This window comes from Carica papaya, chromosome 1 (assembly GCF_054855325.1).
Source record: "Carica papaya isolate Zhongbai chromosome 1, ASM5485532v1, whole genome shotgun sequence".
Lineage (NCBI taxonomy): Eukaryota > Viridiplantae > Streptophyta > Magnoliopsida > Brassicales > Caricaceae > Carica > Carica papaya.
The window spans coordinates 27,008,878-27,030,212 of NC_142309.1; the positions used below are offsets into that span (position 1 = coordinate 27,008,878).

Below are 21,335 nucleotides of genomic sequence, written 5' to 3' on the forward strand. Positions count from 1 at the left end.
CGACTAAAATCAAGAACAACAGACATTGAAAGAGGACAATTTTGTTGTCTTCTGCATAACATTAAAAACAATCTCAGGTATTACTATGTTAATGTACACATAAAGAAATTCACTGACAAAATAATGCTAAATTTTTTTATTTTATAATCATTTCAACTCATGCAAATATTAAAACGAGAATTTGTTTTTAGGGTTGATACTTGGGTTTTATTCTTTTTCTTTGTCAGTTTGTAATTTGTTTGCAGTAATTTGTCGTTATTGTGTTTGAGATGCTTGTTTACAGGAAAAGTTGAAGAGCCAAATGTAATTTTTATTTTGGTTTACTTGACTTTGTAATTGTATCTGAGTTTATTTGTAAGGGTAGATGTAATTTGTTTCTTGTAGTTTCTCGTTATTGTGTTTGAGATGTTTGTTTGTTGGAAAAATTGAAGAGCTAAATGTAATTTTTATTTTGGTTTACTTGAGTTTGTGATTGTATTTGAATTTATTTGTAATTGTATTAGAATTTCAGCGGCTACTTGTTGTTTTCGTTTATTGTACAGTTTCACTCGACTTAGTTGTTTGTCTCATTTTTATGGAATTGCAAAAAAATTAATTGAATTTTTCTTTCAGTATACTTGAATTTGTTAATGTATTTGAATTTGTTTGTATTTTTATTTCAATTTCAGTTTCTAATTACAATTTGTTTGTTTTGCATTGTTCATATCGATCTAGCGTCATGTATGTTTTTAATGTTCAAATTCATCCTTCAACTAAGTTATGGTAGCATAATTTAAAAATTATTGTTTGACTAGTTAGTAAAAAAATAAAAATAATTGACTAATCAGATAATAGAATCATGAGGTAAACTTTCATACGAACTCTCTTCCTCTGCCGTTCTGGTTCTCTTCTTCATACACACTCTCCCTCTTTTGTTGCTCACATACCGTAAAGCCCGCCGTAGGCTATACTGAGAGCTTGCCAGCGTAAGTAAGAGAGTCAGTATTCGCAGGTTTGCTACAATCAGTAAATATGCAAAATTATTAAAATGAAATTTGAATTTTCACAACTTACAGCACAATTTTAAAGAATGGTCATGACCTCCGTCATCTTGCCAGCGACGCGAGAAACAAGACAAACATACCAAAATCTAAGAAATATAATGGAAAAAACAAGAAGAAAGAGATACCTCATAAAACACAGCAGCTCATAGTACTAAACCACTGTATGGTTTAGCTCCAAAATCCTAATTACCAATTAAGTAAATGCAACCTTATTAGAAACATTGAAGAAACAAAAGAAACTGCTGACCAAGTACTCCTGCAACCGAAGAAGACGAGTTCCCGCCAGTACCATTATCTGCCATCAAATCGAACCACAAATCTTTTTAACTAAAATGATCATGGAGAAGATCTCCTTATGAAGCTCCATCTAAAAACTTTTTAAAACTTAATGTGATAAATGATGCAGAAATAAATAACGTTGTAACTCTCTCCAACTCCATTAAAAAATATTAAAGAAAAAATTAGGATGAAAAAAAACAAAACAAAACTGAAAAACAGGATAAAAGAAGAAAGACAAACCTCTTATTCCGCTGGTTCCTCATAATCTATATCTAAAAGAGTGCTACGAACAAAAGAAAACAAAACACAAGTGACACGCCTGGACCATCTTAAACGTTTTGACAAAGAGTTACGCACTAATAAAATATAAAAATATTAGCTACCCAAAAAGATAAAAACACATGATTATTTACGTTAAAAGTATTCCTAAGATTGATAATAACCTTCGGTAGTCCTATATTAAAGTAACCAAAAAGAATATAGTTAAGTAAATAATTCTAAATACTAAAAAATATATGTAATAAAAAATAAAATTCATGTCATAAGCATTAAAAAATAAACCTTTTATTTCACAAATATATCATAACCCGACATTTTTCCAGCAATGTTACCCAGAAAAGAGAACAAAACAGAGATAATATATGATTAGATTCCTTTCAACTTTTTACCTAAAGATCTTCATAATAACAAAGAAATAAAATTTTAACTAGTTAAAGAAAAAACATACTATTGAATATATGTTTATTTACCTGATTTTTACCATTTGAAATCTACAACAACTACACAAAAGTAAGCATATCAATTTATAAATGATCAAGACTCTTTTATGTTGTAATTCAAATCAGAAGAGAATCAATAGCAATTAAATATAACATATGCACAACTTGACATGGACATTAAAAACGACCATTAAAAGAGGACAATTTTGTTGTCCTATGCATGACATTAAAAACAGCCTCAAGTATTGCTACATTAATGTACACACAAAGAAATTCATTGACGAAAAATACTAGATTGTTTTAGTTTATAATCATTTCAACTCATGAAAATGTTAAAAACGAGATATTCAATTTCTGGGTTGATACTTAAAGTTTACTATTTTTCCTTGTCAGTTTGTAAGGGTAGTTGTAATTTGTTTGTTGTAGTTTGCCGTTATTGTGTTTGAGATGCTTGTTTGCTAAAAAAGTTGAAGAGCTAAATGTAATTTTTGTTTTAGTTTAAAAGCTATTAGGTTTCTAAGATCTTCAAAATAAGAAAATAGACGATAACTCTAAATGATAGGTTTCTTAAAATTAAACTCTTAAAATAAAATAATCTTCCAATCTAAATCTAAAGTAAAGCTAATATGTGATAAATTTTTAAATTAGAATTTTTCTGTCGCAGAATTTTATGTATTTTAAAAACTATTAGTTTTTTTAATGAAGTAAGAAAACTTGGCTCTCCATCTACATTTTGTATTTTTTTGATTAAATTATGTAGTTAAAAAATTTATGGATATAATCTTGCAGTAGATTTAGTTCGAGTGCCAAAAAAAATTATTTTTTCATTGCAAGTGCGGCATTTTGCAATACGTTCGGATGCCACATTACATAAACTATTAGGGTCCAACACACACACTTAATGCAGCAAATGAGTATATTTATTGCGAGGTATATTAACCTGCTGCCTAACTCTGATGCTCCAAACTCTTTTTCATGTTCTACTAGTGATGTCATCTTATAAACTACCTTTACTTGATACTTTTATTTTCCAAACTTTTTTTTCAATTACAAATTACTTTAAATTGTTATTATATTCAAATTATGTATTATCTTTTAGAACTAAATCCAAAAGAAAGTCGCATACATATGCAATCTTTTTTTTCTTCTCTAGCTTGCCTTTGAAACGATAATTTACCACTATCTTGGAGCTAAAATCAAACAAGAACTTACCTCCACAAACTTACTACTAACTATTCTATTCCTATTAGCTTCAATACATAAAAAATCAATCCATGTCCACTTCCTAACATTACTCAACAATCCTAACCATCTAAGTTTAAATAAACCACATAACAACCAACAACCACCATTTTTCTAACAATGGGTTATGACAAAAAAAAAAACAGTAAACCATACAAAAGAAAGTCATCTACCTCCAAAAAAACTACAGAATGATTCTAATCATCTTAAAACACCAATTACATCGAATATCTTAGAACAATACTAACCGACCATTGTGTTAGAGCTAAAATCAAACAAAAACTTTCTTGCCTATCACTAGTACTCAATACCTATGAGTTTTAGTACATAAAAGTCAATCAATATAAATTCCTAGTCTTATCTGAAAAAAGCAATCCTAACTATCTAGTTTTGAATGCATCACTAGCTCGTCACTAAATACTCGATACCTATCAGTTTTAATACATAAAAGTTAATCAACATTCAATTCTTAATCTTATTTGAAAATAGCAATTCTAGCTATCTAATTTTAAATATATGTCCAAGGATGATATTATATATTTGGCAACAACCACAACTCATTCTGTCTACTAGCCATTATCCAAAGGAAAAACCAGCAGACCATACAGAGAAAAGTAAATTATCTTGAAAAATTTATTAGCTTATTCAAGTTACCCTAAAAATACCAATTGCATTGCATTTCTTAAAAATAATATTGATCAACCATTATCTATGAGTTAAAGTCAAAGTTATAACGAGTGCATATTATTTTGCAAATAGTAAACAAGTTACTTTCAAGCAACTGACGAAATCATTCAATCGCATTCTAAGATTAAAGATTAAGTTTAAGAATGATTAAAGAGAGAGAGAGAAGAGATACTGAGTGTTTCAGGAAGCCACCAACCGGAATTGAGCAAGTTCTCAGCTTCCCATCTACGGACATACCTTTCATGCTATTTCAGTACCAAAGTTCACTAGCCCATGTCGACAGGTGTGGAGGAAATATATTAGGATGATCACTGAATAGTGAAGGGAACATCTCATCATACTGAAAATGCAAATGTTGCAACAATTGAAAGCATAAATGAGAAGTATGCGACACTTTAGAAAATATTCCCAATTATGAAAATATTTAAAGTAAAGTTCACAAGATAAAATCGTTTCTTAAGAAGTTTTAAATTGTGAAAGAAATGATAAGTTAAAGATTAAAAAGGACTACATTTCCATCTATGCAAAAGAGCTCCAAATCCAATCGTTTTTCTTGCTTTTATTTTTAGTATATTTATTATTGCTATAATATTTTTACACTGTTAGTCTTCAAAAAAATCCCAGTACTCTGAATACATTGGGAGGGTAATCAATCAAGCAATTCTTCTTTTCGAAAGTTCCCTCAGTCGGAAAAGGGTAATATATTCATATAACTGTGGAATATCCACAGCATTAATATTCTATTCCCACAACCTACCTGGGGCTCAAAGGAACATGTTAAATGTATTTAGAAACAGAGACCAAAAGATCACCTTTGCAAACTCCATCAAAAACAGAACCTACTAAATCAAATTCCAGAAGAGAGTTTGTCTGCAAAATTATTGAAGCTAATATGGAATATTTAAATGAAAAAACAAGAAACTGCTGCTATTTTTGAGTAAAATTCAAGTCTATAAATCATGGTAGAAAGGAATAAGAAAAACAACATCTCCACAAACTTACTACTAACTATTCTATTCCTATTAGCTTCAATAGATAAAAAATCAATCAGTGTCTAGTTCCTAACATTACTCAACAGCCCTAAACATTTAAGGTTAAATAAATCACTGTGAATGATACCACATAACAACTAACAACTACCATCTTTCCAACAACGGGCTTTGACCAAAACAAAAAAAATATTAAACCATACAAAAGAAAGTCATCTACCTTCAAAAAACTTTAAAATGATTCAAGTCATCTTAAAACACCAATTACATCGAATATCTTATAACAATACTAATCGATCATTGTGTAAGAGCTAAAATCAAACAAAAACTTTCTTGCCTATCACTAGTACTCTATACCTATCAGTTTTAGTACATAAAAGTCAATCAACATCAATTCTTAGTCTTATCTGAAAAAAGTAATCCTAACTATCTAGTTTTGAATGCATCACTATCTTATCACTAAATACTCGATACCTATCAGCTTTAGTACATAAAAGTTAATCAACATTTAATTTATAATCTTATTTAAAAATAGCAATTCTAGCTATATAATTTTAAATATATCTCCAAGGATGATATCATATATTTGCCAACAACCACAAGTCATTTTATCTACTAGCCATGATCCAAATGGAAAACCAGCAGACCATATAGAGAAAAGTAAATTATCTTAAGAAAATTATTAGCTTATTCAAGTTACCCTAAAAATACCAATTGCATTGCATTTCTTAAAAATAATATTGATCAACCATTATTTATGAGTTAAAGTCAAAGTTATAACGAGTGCATATTATTTTGCAAATAGTAAACAAGTTACTTTCAAGCAACTGACGAAATCATTCAATCGCATTCTAAGATTGAAGATTAAGTTTAAGAATGATTAGAGAGAGAGAGAGAGAGAAGAGATACTGAGTGTTTCAGGAAGCCACCAATTGGAATTGAGCAAGTTCTCAGCTTCCCGTCTGCGGACCTTTCATGCTATTTCAGTGCCAAAATTCACTAGCCCATATCGACAGGTGTGGAAGAAATATATTAGGATGATCACTGAATAGTGAAGGGAACATCTCATCATACTGAAAATGCAAATGTTGCAACAATTGAAAGCATAAATGAGAAGTATACGACACTTTAGAAAATATTTCTAATTACGAAAATATTTAAAGGAAAGTTCACAAGATAAAATAGTTTCTTAAGAAGTTTTAGATTGTGAAATAAATGATAAGTTAGAAGATTAAAAAAGACTAGATTACCATCTATGCAACAGAGCTCCAAATCCAATTGTTTTTCTTGCTTTTATTTTTAGTATATTTATTATTACTGTAACATTTTTACGCTGTTAATTTTCAAAAAAACCCGAATACTCTGAATACTTTGGGAGGGTAATCAATCAAGCAATTCTTCTTTTTGAAAGTTCCCTCAATCGGAAAAGGGTAATATGTTCATATTTGATTCATACATTAGCATATAACTATGGAATATCCACAGCATTAATATTCTATTCCCAACCCACCTGGGGCTCAAAGGAACATGTCAAATGTATTTAGAAACAGAGACCAAAAGATCAACTTTGCAAACTCCATAAAAAACAGAACCTACTAAATCAAATTCCAGAAGAGAGTTTGTTTGTCTGTAAAATTATTAAAGCTAATCTGGAATATTTAAATGAAAAAACAAGAAACTGCTGCTATCTTTGAGTAAAATTCAAGTCTGTAAATCATGGTAGAAAGGAATAAGAAAAACAACATCTCCCCAGTTAAGAAACCTGCTGCGATGTTTATAACAAGAAAGAACTCGAATTAATTTAGAAATATGTTATGTGTGAAATTTAGGAAGAGGGCTTTTAGGGTTTGGAATGTAGCAAACAAAGAGAGAAGTGCAGAGAGAGTGAGAAACAGACAAAGAGAGAAGAAAAGAGAGAAGAGAACACAGAGAGAGACAGAGAACCAATTCATTATTCCTCATTACAGATATAGTTGAAAATAACTGATGCTAAGAAACAATTAGTTAGTTAGTTAAGAACAGATGCTACACATAACAAAACAAATTTATGAAAACTAAAAACATTAAATAAGAAGAATAAATAAATAAGAAGACAGAAACTGTAAAAAGAAATTTAAAAAAAAAAAGATTTATGTAAACCCAGATTAAGAGAGACTAAATCACTTATGCCAACTTCATGAAAGGAGAACCAAATAAAAATAAACTCCATGAATGATCACCTACCAATATTAAGAGATAAGTAAAAATACCTCCGGCTACCGTTGGGTCTTTGAAGAGAAAGACATATCTCTTCTTTCGATCTTCTTCTTCCCTCTTTCTTTGCTCTTCTTTTCTTTCTCTATTCGGCTCTTTACTCCCAATAAACTGAAAAAGAAATAGAATGGAAGAAAGAGGACAGTTTAATTTGTTTTCTATCATCTTCTTCCTTACCTCTTTCTGATATTCTTTTCTTTCCGTCTCCACATTGAAGAGAATGGAGAGTCTCAGATCCATGTCTGCTCGTTCCTGATTTTTTCCCCTTTTTCTCTCTCCGTTATGCTCGTACTTCTCACCTTCTCTCTGGGCAAGGCTTGTGAACAAGAGAGATTGAAATTTAACAGAATGACTAAGTAGTGTTGGGTCTTTAAGAGAAACCCATCTATCTTCTTTTCGATCTTCTTCTTCCTTCTTTCTTTGTTCTTCTTTTCTTTCTCTATTTGATTCTTCGCTCTCAAGAAACTGAAGAAGAAAAAGAATGATAGGAGGAACCATTTTAATCTTGTTTTCTATCTTCTTCTTCCTCATCTCTTTCCGATATTCGCTTCTTTCCCTCCCGACATTGAAGAGAACGAAGAGTTTCAGACCCATGTCTGTTCTTTCCTATCTTTTTCCCCGTTCTCTCCCTCTGTTATGCTTGTATTTCTCTCCTCTCTGCCCATGGCTTGTGGGAAAGAGATTGAATCTTTCAATACTGTTGGGTCTTTAAGAGAAACCTATCTATCTTCTTTTCGATCTTCTTTTTTCCTTCTTTCTTTGTTCTTCTTTTCTTTCTCTGTTTGATTCTTTGCTCTCAAGAAACTGAAAAAGAAATAGAATGGTAGAAAGATGACCATTCTAATTTTTTTTCTATCATCTTCTTCCTTACCTCTTTCTGATATTCTTTTATTTCCCTCTCCACATTGAAGAGAATGGAGGGGTTTCAGATCCATGTCTGCTCGTTTCTGTCTTTTTCCCCTTTTTCTCTCTCTGCTATGCTCGTACTTCTCAACTTCTCTCTGGGCAAGGCTTGTGAACAAGAGAGATTGAAATTTAACAGAATGACCAAGTAGTGTTGGGTCTTTAAGAGAAACCCATCTATCTTCTTTTCGATCTTCTTCTTCCTTCTTTCTTTGTTCTTCTTTTCTTTCTCTATTTGGTTCTTTGCTCTCAAGAAACTGAAGAAGAAAAAGAATGGTAGAACGATGACCATTCTAATTTGTTTTCTATCATCTTCTTCCTTACCTCTTTCTGATATTCTTTTCTTTCCCTCTCCACATTGAAGAGAATGGGGGGGGTTTCAGATCCATGTCTGGTCGTTTCTGTCTTTTTCCTGTTTTTCTCTCTCTCTTTTGTGCTTGTATCTCTCTTCTTTTCTCTGGGCAAGGCCAGATCTGAAAACAAAGAACGTAGAAAACTTTTTGAAAGTAAAAGAAAGGAAGAAGGTGGTCTGAAGAGGAGAATCGCACGGTCAGTTTGCTTTTAAAGGGAAAATAAAGAAATGCAGACTGCGTTAAAATGACGCCGACAACGGTCAATTTGTTTTTTAAAAAACTTTTTAAAGAAAAGAAAAAGAAAGAAATAAGCAGCGTTAAAAAAGTTAAACTACACGGAGTCCAGGCTTAGGGTGTTGTTTTAAATTTTTGTTATATTTTATAAAAAATTAAAACATTTTTATGATAAAAAACTGTAATTATTAAGAGAGAGATAATAAATTAAAAGTTTTTTTTTAAGTAAAATATCATAAATAAGAATGTATGATAAACACTTATTAATTAATTCTAAAAAAATGTACATGATTATTTGACAGAAAAATGAAAAAGACTCCCTTGTAGATGATTTTTTTTATTAATTATTATTGAAAGAAAATAAAAATAAATAAATTTAAAGCAGATAAATATAATTTTACAATAAATTTTAATAATTTATGTTAGAATATAAATAATTAACTATATATATTTTGATTGTATTATATAATTGATTAACTATACATATAATTATGCTTCAAATGTAGATTATGAAATAATTCATAAAGTAAAATGTTTTTATTTAGTTTTAGAAAGTATGAAAATTTATGTATATTCAATGAAAGTTGGTGAGTTCCTCCATATTACTTTAAAAAATTATTAAATTTTGGGTATTTATTATTCAACTTTTGTAAACAGTTGGCATTTAATTATGAAATAAATATTTTATGTAATAGTTATAAGCTAATGTTGTATTATATTTTATTTAACAACTATTCAACAAAACTATATAGAATATTAATTAATTATTTAAAAAATTATAAAAAAATATCATACTTTTTGGGTTCTCTATATGCATTAATTAAAGCAACAGTATCTCAACCACACATTTGGAAAAAAATAATATCTTTCGTGTATGATAAATATGGACACCAACCACTACATGTCAATTAAAAAGAGAACAAAAAAAAAGATAAAAATGCAGAGGAGCACAGACCATTCAAGTAACAAAACAATGTTATCTATAAAAGAATTAAAAATGCAAAACAAACAACTAGACTATTTTAAATTTTTTGCCTAAAGAGTCACATAATAACATGAGCAATTTATTTTAATTAGCTGAGCAAAAACAAAATATTGGGTACACGATTATTTACCTCATCTTTGGAGTTCGAAATCAACAATAAGCAAATAAAAGTGAGCAAATCAATTTGTAAATAACAAAGATTCGTCGATATTATAATTCAAAGAAGTAAAAAATCATTAGCAAATAAATAGAACATATGGATAATTTCCCATGGGAGCTACGCGTACCAAAATTGAAATATAAAAAAAAATCAACTAGAACCGGGAGTAACAAGCATTAAAAGAGAACAATAAACTTATTTTTTTATGAACAAATAAGATTTTTCTACATTGTAATTTAAATGAGAAGAGAACTAAGCAATTAAATGTAACATATGCATAGTTTGGCATGAAAAAACAGATATCAAAACTTCAAATTAAAAAAAGACTAAAACAAAGAACAAACATCAAAAGAGGACAATTTTATTACTCTCAGCATAATATTTAAAATTGCCTCCTTTTAAGTACTGCTATGTTAATGTACACATAAAAGAAATTCACTAAGCAAATAATGCTAATTTTATCAATTTATAATCATTTCAACTCATACAAATGTAAAAAAAATGACATGTTCGTTCTATAGACTGATATTTGGGATTTATTGTTTTTTTATCCTTCACTTTTGTTTACTCATTTTTAGGCAATTAGTAGTCAAAATCCTAGATCACCTCAATTCTTAAAACAAACAATCATTGGATTCAAATATCAAATAGATATATTATAAATTTAAGTCAAAGTTATCCAATAGTCATCACTTGCAACTCTTCCAACAGTATTTTTGACATACAGCTAATGTTGTAAATTTACCAGACATTTCTTTTTCTTAAGCACCAATCCCTAAGTTCACTTTTCATAACTAGAAAACAATATTCTAATGGACATCCTTCAATAATTAGAATCATCCTCTATCTACTATATCAACTCGCAACACCTTGAACTATTTAATCCATGACTTTATCACTAAAATCTTCAAAATAAGAAAATGAACGATAATTCTAAATTATAGATTTCTAAAAATTAAACTCTTAAAATAAAATAATCCTCCAATCTAAATCTAAAGTAAAAACATAATATTGAATACGTGATGGATGATGCAGAAATAGATAGCATTGTAACTATCCCAAACTCCATCAATTGAATTTTAAAAAATAAATTAGGCTTAAAAAAAGTAAAACTATACTGAAAAATATAATAAAATAAGGAAGGCAAACCTCTTATTCCACAGATACCTCATAATCCACGTCTAAAAGAGTGCTACCAACAAAAAAGAATAAAATACAAGTGACACGTCCGGACCATCTTAAACTTTTTGCCTAAAGAGTTACATACTAACAAAATATAAAAATTTTGACTACCCTAAAAGATAAAAACACATGCTTATTTACCTTAAAAGTGCTCCATAAGATTGATAATAACATTCGGTAGTCCTACATTAAAGTAAACATAAAGAATATTGTTAAATAAATAATTCTAAATATAAAAATATATGTATATAAATACAAAATAAAATTTGTATCGTAAGTAAAGTAAAATAAACCTTTTATTCCACGAATATCTTATAACCCAACATATTTCCAGCAGTGTTACCCACAAAAGAGAACAAAAAAAAAAAGATTGGACTCTCTTTAACTTTTTGCCTAAAGATCTTCATAGTAACAAAGAAAGAAAATTTTAACTAGTTATAGAAACAACATAATATTGAATACGTGTTTATTCATCTGATTTTTGCCGTTTGAAATCTACAACAATTACACAAAAGTAAGCATATCAATTTATAAATGATCAAGACAGCCACTATTCGCACGTTTGCTACAACAAGTAATTATGCATAATCATTAAAATAAATATTTAATTTTCATCACTTACAGCACAATTTTAAAGAATCAAGACCTCCTTCCTTTTGCCAGCGATGCGAGAAACAAGACAAACATACCAAAATGCAGGAAATATAATGTGAAAGACAAGAAGAAAGAGATACCTCAAAAAACCTAGCGACTCATAGTACCAAACCACTATATAATAGACCAGCTCCAATATACTGATTACCAATTTAGTAAATGCAACCTTATTAGAAAGATAAAAGAAGCAAAAAAAACCGCTGACCAAGTATTCCTGCAACTGAAGAAAACGAGTTCCTGCCATCACCAGTATCTGCCATCAAATCGAACCACATATCTTCTTTTCCACTAAACTGATCATAGAGTAGATCTCCTTTTAGCTCCAAATGAAACCTTTTTAAAACTTAATGTGATAGATAATGCACAAATAGATAGCGTTGTAACCCTCTCCAACTCCATCAAAAAATTTTAAAAAATAAATTAGGCTAAAAAAAAACAAAACTAAACTGAAAAATATGATAAAAGAAGAAAGACAAATCTCTTATTCCACATATACTTCATAATCTACAAACAAAAGAAAATAAAACACAGGTGACACTGCTGGACCATCTTAAACTTTTTGCCTAAAGAATTACATACTAACAAAATATAAAAATTTTGATTACCCAAAAGGATAAACACACATGTTTATTTACCTTATAAGTGCTCCATAAGATTAATAATAACTTTCGGTAGTCCTACATTAAAGTAAACATAAAGAATACTGCTAAATAAATAATTCTAAATAGAAAAAATATTTATATATATATAATAGAAAATAAAATTTATATCGTAAGTAAAGCAAAATAAACCTTTTGTTCCACGAATATCTTATAATCCAACATGTTTCCAGTAGTATTACCCACAAAAGAGAACAAAAAAGAGATAATATATGATTGGACTCTCTTAAACTTTTTGCATAAAGATCTTTATAATAACAAAGAAAGAAAATTTTAACTAGCTATAGAAAAAAATATAATATTGAATACGTGTTTATTTATCTGATTTTGGGCGTTTGAAATCTACAACAATTACACAAAAGTGAGTATATCAATTTATAAATGATCAAGACTCTTTTAAAATTAGAAGAAAACCAATAGCAATTAAATGTAACAAATGCAGGCATGGACAGATTTCAAAACTTTAAATTAAAAAAAACGACTAAAATAAAAAAGAAAAAATATTAAAAGAGGACAATTTTGTTGTCTTTTGCATAACATTAAAAACAACCTCAAGTATTACTATGTAATTTTTGTTTTAGTTTACTTGAGTTTATGATTATATTTGAGTTTATTTGTAATTGTATTAGAATTTCAGCGTCTACTTGTTTTAGTTTGTTGTACAATTTCACTCAAACTTAGTTGTTTGTTTCATTTTTGTGGAATTGCAAAAAAATCAATTGGATTTTTCTTTAAATATACTTGAATTTATTAATTTATTTGAATTTGTTTGTATTTTTATTCCAATTTCAGTTTCTTATTACAATTTATTTGTTTTGCATTGTTCATATCGATCTAGCGTCATGTAGGTTTTTAGTGTTCAAATCCATCCTTCAACTAAGTTATGGTAGCATAATTTAAAAATTATTGTTTGATTAGTTAGTAAAAAATAAAAATAATTGATTAATCAGATAATAAAATCATGAGGTAAACTTTCATACGAACTCTCTTCCTCTGCCTTCCTGGTTCTCTTCTTCGTACACACTCTCCCTCTTTTGTTGCTCACATACCGTAAAGCACGCCGTAGGCTATACTGAGAGCCTGCCAGCGTAAGAGAGCCAGTATTCGCAGGTTTGCTACAATCAATAAATATGCAAAATCATTAAAATGAAATTTGAATTTTCATCACTTACAGCACAATTTTAAAGAATGCTCATGACCTCCGTTATCTTGCCAGCGACGCGAGAAACAAGACAAACATACCAAAATCTAAGAAATATAATGGGAAAGGCAAGAAGAAAGAGATACCTCCTAAAACACAGCAGCTCATAGTACCAAACCATTGTATGGTCTAGCTCCAAAATCCTAATTACCAATTCAGTAAATGCAACATTATTAGAAACAATGAAGAAACAAAAGAAACTGATGACCAAGTACTCCTACAACTGAAGAAGACGAATTTCCGCCAGTACCATTATCTGCCATCAAATCAAACCACAGATCTTTTTAACTAAAATGATCATGGAGAAGATCTCCTTATGAAGCTCCATCTAAAAACTTTTTAAAACTTAATGTGATAAATAATGCAGAAATAAATAACGTTGTAACTCTCTCCAACTCCATTAAAAAATATTAAAGAAAAAATTAGGATGAAAAAAAACAAAACAAAACAAAACTGAAAAACAGGATAAAAGAAGAAAGACAAACCTCTTATTCCGCTGGTTCCTCATAATCTATATCTAAAAGAGCGCTACGAACAAAAGAAAACAAAACACAAGTGACACGCCTGGACCATCTTAAACGTTTTGACAAAGAGTTACGCACTAACAAAATATAAAAATATTAGCTACCCAAAAAGATAAAAACACATGATTATTTACGTTAAAAGTATTCCTAAGATTGATAATAACCTTCGGTAGTCCTATATTAAAGTAACCAAAAAGAATATAGTTAAGTAAATAATTCTAAATACTAAAAAATATATGTAATAAAAAATAAAATTCATGTCATAAGCATTAAAAAATAAACCTTTTATTTCACAAATATATCATAACCCGACATTTTTCCAGCAATGTTACCCAGAAAAGAGAACAAAACAGAGATAATATATGATTAGATTCCTTTCAACTTTTTACCTCAAGATCTTCATAATAACAAAGAAATAAAATTTTAACTAGTTAAAGAAAAAACATACTATTGAATATATGTTTATTTACCTGATTTTTACCATTTGAAATCTAGAACAACTACACAAAAGTAAGCATATCAATTTATAAATGATCAAGACTCTTTTATGTTGTAATTCAAATCAGAAGAGAATCAATAGCAATTAAATATAACATATGCACAACTTGACATGGACATTAAAAACGACCATTAAAAGAGGACAATTTTGTTGTCCTCTGCATGACATTAAAAACAGCCTCAAGTATTGCTACATTAATGTACACACAAAGAAATTCATTGACGAAAAATACTAGATTGTTTTAATTTATAATCATTTCAACTCATGAAAATGTTAAAAACGAAATATTCAATTTTTGGGTTGATACTTGAAGTTTACTCTTTTTCCTTGTCAGTTTGTAAGGATAGTTGTAATTTATTTGTTGTAGTTTGTCGTTATTGTGTTTGAAATGCTTGTTTGCTAAAAAAGTTGAAGAGCTAAATGAAATTTTTGTTTTGGTTTAAAAGCTATTAGGTTTCTAAGATCTTCAAAATAAGAAAATGAACGATAACTCTAAATTATAAGTTTGTAAAAATTAAACTCTTAAAATAAAATAATCATCCAATCTAAATCTAAAGTAAAGCTAACATGTGATAAATCTTTAAGTTAGAATTTTTCAGTCGCAGAATTTTATGTATTTTAAAAACTATTAATTTTTTAATGAAGTAAGGAAACTTAGCTCTCCATCTACATTTCGCATTTTTTTTATTAAATTATGTAGTTGAAAAATTCATTGATATAATCTTGCAGTAGATTTATTTTGGGTGCCAAAAAAAATTGTTTTTTCAGTGCAAGTGCAGCATTTTTGCAATACGTTCACAAGCCACATTACATAAACTATTAGGATCCAATACACACACTTAATGCAGCAAATAAGTATATTTATTTCGAGGTGTATTAACCTACTGCCTAACTCCGATGCTCCAAACTCTTCTTCATGTTCTACTAGTGATGTTATCTTATAAACTATCTTTACTTGATACTTTTATTTACCAAACTTTTCTTTCAATTACAAATTACTTTTAACTGTTATTGTATTCAAACTATGTATTATCTTTTAGAATTAGATTCAAAAGAAAGCCACCAACTGGAATTGAGCAAGTTCTCAGCTTCCCGTCTGCGGACATACCTTTCATGCTATTTCAGTGCCAAAGTTCACTAGCCCATGTCGACAGGTGTGGAGGAAATATATTAGGAAGATCACTGAATAGTGAAGGGAACATCTCATCATACTGAAAAAACAAATATTGCAACAATTGAAAGCATAAATGAAAAATATGCGACACTTTAGAAAATATTTCTAATTATGAAAATATTTAAAGGAAAGTTCACAAGATAAAATAGTTTTTTAAGAAGTTTTAGATTGTGAAAGAAATGATAAGTTAGAAAATTAAAAAAGACTAGATTACCATCTATGCAATAGAGCTCCAAATCCAATCGTTATTCTTGCTTTTATTTTTAATATATTTATTATTGCTGTAACATTTTTACGCTGTTAGTTTTCAAGAAAACCCGAATACTCTGAATACTTTGGGAGGGTAATCAATCAAGCAATTCTTCTTTTCGAAAGTTCCCTCAATCGGAAAAGGGTAATATGTTCATATTTGATTCATACATTAGCATATAACTATGGAATATCCACAGCATTAATATTCTATTCCCAACCTACCTGGGTCTCAAAGGAACGTGTCAAATGTACTTAGAAACAGAGACCAAAATATCAACTTTGCAAACTCCATAAAAAACAGAACCTACTAAATCAAATTCCAGAAGATAGTTTGTTTGTCTGTAAAATTATTAAAGCTAAATTGGAATATTTAAATGAAAAAACAAGAAACTGCTGCTATCTTTTGAGTAAATTTCAAGTCTATAAATCATGGTAAAAAGGAATAAGAAAAACATCTCCCCAGTTAAGAAACCTGCTGCAATGTTTATAACAAGAAAGAACTCGAATTAATTTAGAAATATGTTATGTGTGAAATTTAGGAAGAGGGCTTTTAGGGTTTGGAATGTAGCAAACAAAGAGAGAAGTGCAGAGAGAGTGAGAAACAGACAAAGAGAGAACAAAAGAGAGAAGAGAACACAGAGAGAGACAGAGAACCAATTCATTATTCCTCATTACAGATATAGTTGAAAATAACTGATGCTAAGAAACAATTAGTTAGTTAGTTAAGAACAGATGCTACACATAACAAAACAAATTTATGAAAACTAAAAACATTAAATAAGAAGAATAAATAAATAAGAAGACAAACTGTAAAAAGAAATTTAAAAAAAAAAAGATTTATGTAAACCCAGATTAAGAGAGACTAAATCACTTATGCCAACTTCATGAAAGGAGAACCAAATAAAAATAAACTCCATGAATGATCACCTACCAATATTAAGAGATAAGTAAAAATACCTCCGGCTACCGTTGGGTCTTTGAAGAGAAAGACATATCTCTTCTTTCGATCTTCTTCTTCCCTCTTTCTTTGCTCTTCTTTTCCTTCTCTATTTGGCTCTTTACTCCCAGTAAACTGAAAAAGAAATAGAATGTTAGAAAGAGGACAGTTCAATTTGTTTTCTATCATCTTCTTCCTTACCTCTTTCAGATATTCTTTTCTTTCCCTCTCCACATTGAAGAGAATGGAGAGTTTCAGATCCATGTCTGCTCGTTCCTGTCTTTTTCCCCTTTTTCTCTCTCTGCTATGCTCGTACTTCTCACCTTCTCTCTGGGCAAGGCTTGTGAACAAGAGAGATCGAAATTTAACAGAATGAATAAGTAGTGTTGGGTCTTGAAGAGAAACCCATCGATCTTCTTTTCGATCTCCCTTGAAGAGAACGGAGAGTTTCAGATCCATGTCTGCTCGTTTCTGTCTTTTTCCCCTTTTTCTCTCTCTATTATGTTTGTATTTCTCACCTTCTCTCTGGGCAAGGCTTGTGAACAAGATAGATTGAAATTTAACAGAATGACTAGGCAGTGTTGGGTCTTTAAGAGAAACCTATCTATCTTCCTTTCGATCTTCTTTTTTCCTTCTTTCTTTGTTCTTCTTTTCTTTCTCTATTTGATTCTTTGCTCTCAAGAAACTGAAAAAGAAATAGAATGCTAGAAAGATGACCATTCTAATTTGTTTTCTATCATCTTCTTCCTTACCTCTTTCTGATATTCTTTTCTTTCCCTCTCCACATTGAAGAGAATGGAGGGGTTTCAGATCCATGTCTGGTCGTTTCTGTCTTTTTCCCCTTTTTCTCTCTCTTTTGTGCTTGTATCTCTCTCCTTCTCTCTGGGCAAGGCCAGATCTGGAAACAAAGAACGTCGAAAACTTTTTGGAAGTAAAAGAGAGGCAGAAGGTGGTCTGAAGAGGAGAATTGGAAAACTTTTGTGGGGTTTTAATCTAATCGCACGGTCAGTTTGCTTTTAAAGGGAAAATAAAGAAATTCAGACTGCGCACGCCGACAAGCATAACACAACGGTCAATTTGTTTTTTAAAAAACTTTTTAAAGAAAAGAAAAAGAAAGAAAAAAGCAACTATTGCAGATCCATGTCTGCTCGTTTCTGTCTTTTTCCCCTTTTTCTCTCTCTGCTATGCTCGTACTTCTCACCTTCTCTCTGGGCAAGGCTTGTGAACAAGAGAGATTGAAATTTAACAGAATGACTAAGTAGTGTTGGGTCTTTAAGAGAAACCCATATATCTTCTTTTCGATCTTCTTTTTTTTCCCCTTATTCTCTCTCTGCTATGCTCGTACTTCTCAACTTCTCTCTGGGCAAGGCTTGTGAGAACAAGAGAGATTGAAATTTAACAGAATGACTAGGCAGTGTTGGGTCTTTAAGAGAAACCTATCTATCTTCTTTTCGATCTTCTTTTTTTTTCCTTCTTTCTTTGTTCTTCTTTTCTTTCTCTATTTGATTCTTTGCTCTCAAGAAACTGAAAAAGAAATAGAATGCTAGAAAGATTACCATTCTAATTTGTTTTCTACCATCTTCTTCCTTACCTCTTTCTGATATTCTTTTCTTTCCCTCTCCACATTGAAGAGAATGGAGGGGTTTCAGACCTCGTTTCTGTCTTTTTCCCCTTTTTCTCTCTCTCTTTTGTGCTTGTATCTCTCTCCTTCTCTCTGGGCAAGGCCAGATCTGAAAACAAAGAACGTTGAAAACTTTTTGAAAGTAAAAGAAAGACGAAAGAAAGGAAGAAGGTGGTCTGAAGAGGAGAATTGGAAAACTTTTGTGGGGTTTTAATCTAATCGCACGGTCAGTTTGCTTTTAAAGGGGAGATAAAGAAATTCAGACTGCGTTAAAAGGACGCCGACAAGCATAACACAACGGTCAATTTGTTTTTTAAAAAACTTTTTAAAGAAAAGAAAAAGAAAAAAGCAACTACTGCGTTAAAAAAGTTAAACTACACGGAGCCCAGGCTTAGGGTGTTGTTTTAAATTTTGGTTATATTTTATAAAAAATTAAAATATCTTTATAATAGAAAACTGTAGTTATTAAGAAAGAGATAATAAATTAAAAAAAAAAAATTAAAGTAAAATAGCATAAATAAGAATGTGAAGAATGTGTGATAAACACTTAGTAATTAATTCTAAAAAAATGTGAGTGAATTTTACTGGGAAATAGAAAAAATTAAAAAAATTTGACAGAAAAATGAAAAAGACTCCCTTGTAGATGATTTTTTTTTATTAATTATTACTGAAAGAAAATAAAAATAAATAAATTTAAAGCGGATAAATATAATTTTGTAATAAATTTTAATAATTTATGTTAGAATATAAATAATTAACTATGATATTTTTTTACAATTTTTTAAATAATTAATTTAATCAATTATTTAATACAATCAAAACATATATACTTTTTTAGTTCTCTATATGCATTAAAGCAACAATACCGCTTTCTGATATTCTTTTATTTCCCTCTCCACATTGAAGAGAATGGAGAGTTTCAGATCCATGTCTGCTCGTTTCTGTCTTTTTCCCCGTTCTCTCCCTCTGTTATGCTTGTATTTCTCTCCTCTCTGCGCAAGGCTTGTGGGCAAGAGATTGAATCTTTCAATACTGTTGGGTCTTTAAGAGAACCCATCTATCTTCTTTTCGATCTTCTTCTTCCCTCTTTCTTTGCTCTTCTTTTCTTTCTCTATTTGGCTCTTTGCTCCCAATAAACTGAAAAAGAAATAGAATGGTAGAAAGAGGACAATTTAATTTGTTTTCTATCATCTTCTTCCTTACCTCTTTCTGATATTCTTTTATTTCCCTCTCGACATTGAAGAGAATGGAGGGGTTTCAGATCCATGTCTGGTCGTTTCTGTCTTTTTCCCCTTTTTCTCTCTCTCTTTTGTGCTTGTATCTCTCTTCTTCTCTCTGGGCAAGGCCAGATCTGAAAACAAAGAACGTTGAAAACTTTTTGAAAGTAAAAGAAAGGAAGAAGGTGGTCTGAAGAGGAGAATCGCACGGTCAGTTTGCTTTTAAAGGGAAAATAAAGAAATTCAGACTGCGTTAAAAGGACGCCGACAACGGTCAATTTGTTTTTTAAAAAACTTTTTAAAAAAAAGAAAAAGAAAGAAAAAAGCAACTACTGCATTAAAAAAGTTAAACTAAGAATGTGTGATAAACACTTATTAATTAATTCTAAAAAAATGTACATGATTATTTGACAGAAAAATGAAAAAGACTCCCTTGTAGATGATTTTTTTTATTAATTATTATTAAAAGAAAATAAAAATAAATAAATTTAAAACGGATAAACATAATTTTACAATTAATTTTAACAATTTATGTTAGAATATAAATAATTAATTATAATATTTTTCTATAATTTCTTAAATAATTAATTTAATCAATCATTTAATACAATCAAAACATATATACTTTTTGAATTTTCTATATGCATTAAAATAGCAGTATCTTAACCACACATTTGAAGAAAAGTAACAACACAATATTATCTATAAAAAAAAATGTAAGACAAACAATAGGAATATTTTAAATTTTTTGCCTAAAGAATCACATAATAACAAGAGTTAATTATTTTAGCTAGCTGAGCAAAAATAAAATATTGGGTACATGATTATTTACTTCATCTTTGGAGTTTGAAATCTACAATAAGCAAATAAAAGTGAGCAAATCAATTTGTAAATAACCAAGATTCGTCAATGTTATAATTCAAAGAAGTAAAAAACCATTAGCAAATAAATGGAACATATGGATAATTTTCTATGGGAACTATGCATACCAAAATTGAAATATAAAAGAAGAGAACCAAGCAATTAAATGTAACATATGCATAGTTTGGCATGAAAATATTTTTATGATAAAAAACTGTAATTATTAAGAAAGAGATAATAAATTAAAAGTTTTTTTTAAGTAAAATATCATAAATAAGAATGTGTGATAAACACTTTTTAATTAATTCTAAAAAATGTGAATGTGGATTTTACTGGGAAATAGAAAAAAATAAAAAAAAAAATTTGACAGAAAAATGAAAAAGAGCACCTTCTAGATGATTTTTTTTTATTAATTATTACTGAAAGAAAATAAAAATAAATAAATTTAAAACGGATAAATATAATTTTACAATAAATTTTAATAATTTATGTTAGAATATAAATAATTAACTATGATATTTTTTTATAATTTTTTAGATAATTAATTTAATCAATTATTTAATACAATCAAAATATATATACTTTTTAGGTTCTTTATATGCATTAAAGCAACATTATCTCAACCACATATTTAGAGAAAAGTAATACCTTTCATGTATGATAAATATGGACACCAACCACTGCATGTCAATTAAAAATAGGACAAA

The 21,335-nt window shown here is 29.3% G+C and overlaps 1 protein-coding gene and 1 long non-coding RNA gene across 13 annotated transcripts; both read right to left on the minus strand.

The window, feature by feature from the left end:
* Positions 1-747: 747 nt before the first annotated feature.
* On the minus strand, positions 748-9,081 carry LOC148270499 (uncharacterized). Its single transcript, XR_015813062.1, has 2 exons — positions 7,209-9,081; positions 748-6,032 (listed from the first exon to the last, which is right to left on the minus strand). It is a non-coding gene; the product is annotated as an uncharacterized LOC148270499 (long non-coding RNA).
* A 1,893-nt stretch (positions 9,082-10,974) lies between these two features.
* Positions 10,975-20,024, minus strand: LOC110825293 (uncharacterized). 12 transcript variants are annotated; one of them, XR_015813045.1, is made up of 5 exons: positions 17,131-20,024; positions 13,630-17,064; positions 11,889-13,457; positions 11,171-11,212; positions 10,975-11,039 (listed from the first exon to the last, which is right to left on the minus strand). XR_015813045.1 is itself a non-coding variant. In XM_088206886.1 (5 exons), exons 1-3 carry the CDS (start codon positions 17,386-17,388, stop codon positions 14,061-14,063), a joined length of 384 nt encoding a protein of 127 aa, XP_088063012.1. In that variant the 5' UTR covers positions 17,389-20,003; the 3' UTR covers positions 11,761-13,457; positions 13,630-13,686; positions 14,029-14,060. The 12 variants fall into 12 exon arrangements, 5 of the variants coding, with proteins under 5 accessions (XP_088063012.1, XP_088063002.1, XP_088062996.1 ...); XR_015813060.1 differs by lacking the exons at positions 10,975-11,039; positions 11,171-11,212 and having other exon boundaries at positions 11,482-13,457; positions 13,630-13,686; positions 14,029-14,071; positions 15,675-17,064; positions 17,131-20,022; XR_015813058.1 differs by lacking the exons at positions 10,975-11,039; positions 11,171-11,212 and having other exon boundaries at positions 11,482-13,457; positions 13,630-13,799; positions 14,029-14,071; positions 15,675-17,064; positions 17,131-20,021.
* Positions 20,025-21,335: the final 1,311 nt, after the last annotated feature.